The 5026-nt window shown below is 48.0% G+C and overlaps 1 protein-coding gene across 2 annotated transcripts in view; it reads left to right on the top strand.

The window, feature by feature from the left end:
• Nucleotides 1-2941: 2941 nt before the first annotated feature.
• The window catches only part of Sae1 (SUMO1 activating enzyme subunit 1), a 57265-nt gene continuing 55180 nt past the window's right edge, over nucleotides 2942-5026 (top strand). The window contains exon 1 of one of the 2 annotated variants that reach the window (XM_028779555.1): nucleotides 2942-3188. In XM_028779555.1, coding sequence (XP_028635388.1) covers nucleotides 3085-3188 — 104 coding nt within the window. In that variant the 5' untranslated portion in view covers nucleotides 2942-3084. The remainder of the gene's footprint in view (nucleotides 3189-5026) is intronic. The other variant, XM_028779556.1, reaches the window with a different exon arrangement.

Genomic DNA, 5026 nt, shown 5'->3' with positions numbered 1-5026 from the left:
TATCTGGAATCTATGGCAAAACAGTAATTTTTTTTTGTTTGTTTGTTTTGGTTTTGGTTTTTCGAGACAGGGTTTCTCTGAGTAGCCCTGGCTGTCCTGGAACTCACTCTGTAGACCAGGCTAGCCTCGAACTCTCGAACTCAGAAATCTGCCTGCCTCTGCCTCCCAAGTGCTGGGATTAAAGGCGTGTGCCACCACCGCCTGGCCCCAGTAATTTAAAAAAAAAAAGATTTGTTTATTTATTATGTATATAGTTCTCTGCATGTTTGTATGCTTGCAGGCCAGAAGAGGGCACCAGATCTCATGATAGATGGTTGTGAGCTACCATGTGATTGCAGGGAATCAAACTCAGGCCCTCTGAGAGAGCAGTCAGTGCTCTTAACCACTGAGCTATCTCAACAGCACCAGACCAGTAACTTGTTAAGCCTGGACTTTATTTTTTATTTTATTTTATTTTGGTTTTTTAAGGTAGAGTTTCTCTGTGTGCCTTGACTGTCCTGGAACTCATTCTGTAGACCAGGCTGGTCTTGAACTCCCATCCATCTACCTGCCTCTGCCTGGGATTAAAAGTGTGTGTTACCATGCTGAGCACATATTTTATTTCTGTTTTGTTTGAAGGGTATTTTGAGACACAGTCTTGCTATGTAGTGATGCTGTCCTCAAACTCAAAATGACATTGTTCCTGCATTAGCTTCCCAAGAGCAAGCCTAAACATCCTGCTTTTGGGGCTGCAGAGATGGCTCAGAGATTGAGAGCACTGTCTTCCCTATAGATTCTGAGATCAGTTTCCAGCAACCACATGGTGGCTCACAACCACTGTATTGAGGTCTGGTGCCCTCTTCTGGCCTACAGGCACACATGAAGGCGGAGTGCTGTATATATAATCAATCTAAAACAAACAAACAAAAAACCATTCTGCTTTTGTTGTGTGTATGATGGTATCACATGCATGTGTGGAGGTGAAAGATTAATCTTGGATGTTCTTACTCAGGTGCTGTCTATTTTATTAAGGTTTTTAAAATTACTCATTGTTAATGTGGAGGTGGGGGAACCTGGAGAGATGGCTCAATGATGAAGAGAACTCATCGTTCTTCCAGAGGATCTGGGCTCAAGCTGCATGGGGACTTTTAACTACCTGTTACTCCAGTTCCGGGGGAATTCAGCATTCTCTTCTCATCTCCTTGTGTACACATTCATTGCACAGACAAAATATATATACACATAAAATTAAAAAAATATATAGTTGTGTGTGTGTTCACACTCGCGTGAGAACACAAGCGCATATGCCTGCACACGATACACACGAGGAGGCTAAAAGACAAGTGTTGAGTCAATTCTGCCTTCCGTGGGTGCTAGGAATGGAACTCAAGTTACCATGTGTGCATAAGAAGCGCTTTTACCCAGCAGAGGGACCAGCTGGCTAGCATTCTGCTTGTTTTTCTTTTCTTGTTTTTTTTTTTTTTTTTTTTTTTTTTTTTTGGGAGGGGGGTTCGAGACAGGGTTTCTCTGTGTAGCCCTGGCTGTCCTGGAACTCACTCTGTAGACCAGGCTGGCCTCGAACTCAGAAATCCACTTGTCTCTGCCTCCCAAGTGCTGGGATTAAAGGCGTGTGCCACCACCGTCCGGCTGGTTGGTATCTTCAAAAAGGCCAACCAGATAGGCCTCACTTGCCTCCTGCAAATCACCGACAGCTGCACTCTGGAAGCGCAGATCTGTTTGAAGTCTTGAGCAATTTTCTCGCACCAGACGCTGAAAGGGGAGCTTGCGAATCAGAAGTTCAGGGGACTTCTGATAGCGCCTGATTTCACGGAGTGCCACAGTACCAGGCCTGTAACGATGAGGTTTCTTCACCCCTCCAGTAGAGGGCGCACTCGTGCGAGCGGCTTTTGTAGCCAGTTGTTTCCTGGGTGCTTTACCACCGGTGGATTTGCGGGCAGTCTGCTTTGTACGAGCCATGGTATGGGCACCTCCTTACTTACTCCCCTGCTCCTTCGGCTGGAGCTCGGCAAGCAAGAGGCGGCGCTGGCGTTAGAGAACGGTGGCGGCGAGGAGAAGGCTACGAACACCTTTTGTCTTTTAAAAACAAAAACAAAAAACAACAACAACAAAAAAAAAACAGGGATCTAGAGACCAAACTGAGGTCTGGGCAAGCACTTTACTGAGCCATCTCTTCAGTCCTTGTTGGTTTTGAGGCAGGATCTCACAGTAATTCTCCTACGTGAGCCTCACGCGTGCATCAATGCTGGGATTACAGGCATGAGCCTATAAACCTAGGTTTGCTTCTTTCTGTTTGTTAGCAGGATCTCATGTAACCCAGGCTGGACTTGAGCTTTTGATTCCTTTCACTTTTGTTTTTGTTTTTGTTTTTTTTCGAGACAGGGTTTCTCTGTGTGGTCCTGGCTGTCCTGGAACTCACTCTGTAGACCAGGCTGGTCTCGAACTCAGAAATCCGTCTGCCTCTGCCTCCCTTCTTTCACTTCTTTTTGTCCAAAAACTGTGATCACAGGCATGTTCCATCATGACCAGTTTGGGTACTGCATCTTACATAAGGATTTGAGAATGTGTCAGGAGAGGAGAGGTGATGGAGGAGGGGAGTCCTTCCTTTCTAAGCACCTCCAATTCCCTCCAGGAGGAATGTCTAGTTTTCTTTAGTTTGTTTTTTTGTTTTTGTTTTTCCCTCAATAGGTAGTGAGTTCCATGTGGACAGGTTATTATTTTAAAGTAGTATCTTTATTTCGCCACACCATCGACGTTGGAATCCCCGTGACAACTGGACAAACACCCGAACAGCTTCATAAATGACCGCGTGAACATCCTCGAAGAATCGAAACACCCGCCACTTTTCTTTTGTTTTTCCTTTTTTTCTTTTTCCTCTCCGGGATTGATTGGCGTCTCCCACACGTGATCGGGGCAGCTAGCGGGCCTAGGAGGCTCGGGCATCCACGTGGTCTCCCGCAAAGCACGGAGGCGGGACTACGCAGGCGCGGCTGTCTGCGCAGGCGCAGGCGCAAGCGCGTCCCGGGTGCACGGGTTTTCGGCCGGCGGTTAGAGAGAGCGGGAGCTGGTGAGCGGAAAGCCGGCGCCATGGTGGAGAAGGAGGAGGTCAGCGCCGGCGGCGGCATCAGCGAGGAGGAGGCGGCGCAGTATGACCGACAGATCCGCCTGTGGGGACTGGAGGCCCAGAAGCGGTGAGGGTCGCCGCGGGCCTGGGTCGGCGTGTGGGCTCGGAGGGAGCGGGTGCGGCCCTGTTGTAGGGCGGAGTCGGGTTTGATGCCTTTGGGTTTTCTGGTGCCTCAGAATGGACGAATGGAGGGTGTGTCTGCAAAAAGTATGGGAGGTGGAGAGATTCCCCTGTGTAGTAGTGCGAGTGTCCTCGGAGGAGGCAGGGAAGAGGGAGGATTCGAACTCGAGGCTCCCTTGGTGTCTGTACCTGGTGATGATGGGATTTAGGTGAAGCTTTTAGGATGTAAGAGGAGTGAGCATGAGTGCACGTTGTGGGGGCGGGCTGGCCTCATTAATTCCTAGTCAGTGGGAACCTGTGTTGGAAGCCCTGGGGACTTAACAAACCCCACAGGCTCCTTTTGAGGAGTGCTCGAGAGCAAGTCCTGACAAAGGGACTACTGGAGAGGCGCAGAGTGGCCGAATTTATTGACCACACAGATGCTGTCCCCCACCCCCCGACCCCCAGATCAGGTTTCTCTGTGTAGCCCTGACTGTCTTGGGACTCGCTCTGTAGACCAGGCTGGCCTCACACTCAAGAGATCCTCCTGATTCTGCATCCCAAATGAGAGCTGGGATTAAAAAGGCATGCGCCACCACACCTGGCTTCCTTCACATTTTCAAGTTATATTTTGTGGGGGCAGGACATGGTTGTTCATACTTTTAGTTCTGGTACTCTGGAGGCAGAGGCAGGAGTATCTCTTGTGAGTTCGAGGTTAGTCTGATCTGTGTAGTTCCAGGACAGCCAGGGCTACCACCGTGAGACCTTGTCTCAAAACTAACTCCGAAGTTAATTGCTTTTTTTCTAGCATAGGCTGGTTTTGAACTTGCAGAGATCTTCTTACTTACCCTCTCAAGTGCTGTGATACATGCATGCACCATCACACATTGGCTCCCTAAGCATTTTTAGGGGGAGAGGTTTTAGAATTTTATGTATTGACTTCTGTACGTTTTCCATGGTGTTGATGTGTTTGCAAAGGACAGTTTTGTGCAGTCAGTTCTCTTCTTTCACCTTTATGTAGATTCTGAGGTTTAAACTCAGGGTGCCAGGTGTCCCCCAGGCCTTTGAGACAAGCACTTGACTTGGTGAGGCATCTTGCTCGGACTCCCTGAGCATTTTTTTATTGAACAAAACAGGCTCCTTCCCAAGTTGAGGCTTATGTTTTGATATGGACTAAGGGCAATATTCATAAATAATAAAGTTCCATAGTAATAAGGCTACAGGATAGTGGCACACACCTGACATTGCAGTCCCTAGGGTGAGGATGGAGGAATGAGCTCAAAACTAGCCTTCAGTACAGAGTGAGTTTGATTCTATATATACAGGAACACCTTATTTCCAAAAAGAAAAGTACTTCCAGGCATGGTGATACAAGCCTTGATCCTATCAAGAGGCAGGCTAGGTCTATGTAAACACCCCAACAAACCAGAAAACTGTACATTGGTGAGGTGGCTCACACTTGCAATCCCAGTATTCAGGAGGCTGAGGAGGGAGGGAGGCACCATCTAAGCAAGATGTGTTGGTGCATGTCTGTAATCTTAGCCCTCAAAAGTTAAGTGCAGGAAGATCAGAAGTTCAAGGCCTTGGCATGGTGGCATACTCCTTTATTCCCAGTGAGCTTGAGGCCACGTGGTCTACATAGTGAGACCCTTACTTTAAAAGGAGGAGGGGGGTAGAGTGGGAGCTGGAGAGCAGCTCTTGGAAGTAGGCTCAGATTTTGTCCCCCTCATCCATGTGATGGCTCACAACCACCTGTAACTCTGGTTGCAGGGAATCTGAACTCTTTTTTTTTTTTTTTTTTAAAAG

The sequence above is a fragment of the Grammomys surdaster genome, unplaced genomic scaffold (genome assembly GCF_004785775.1).
Source record: "Grammomys surdaster isolate TR1022 unplaced genomic scaffold, NIH_TR_1.0 354, whole genome shotgun sequence".
Lineage (NCBI taxonomy): Eukaryota > Metazoa > Chordata > Mammalia > Rodentia > Muridae > Grammomys > Grammomys surdaster.
The sequence above is the reverse complement of the archived record's forward strand: the minus strand, read 5'-3'. Positions and strand labels throughout refer to the sequence as shown.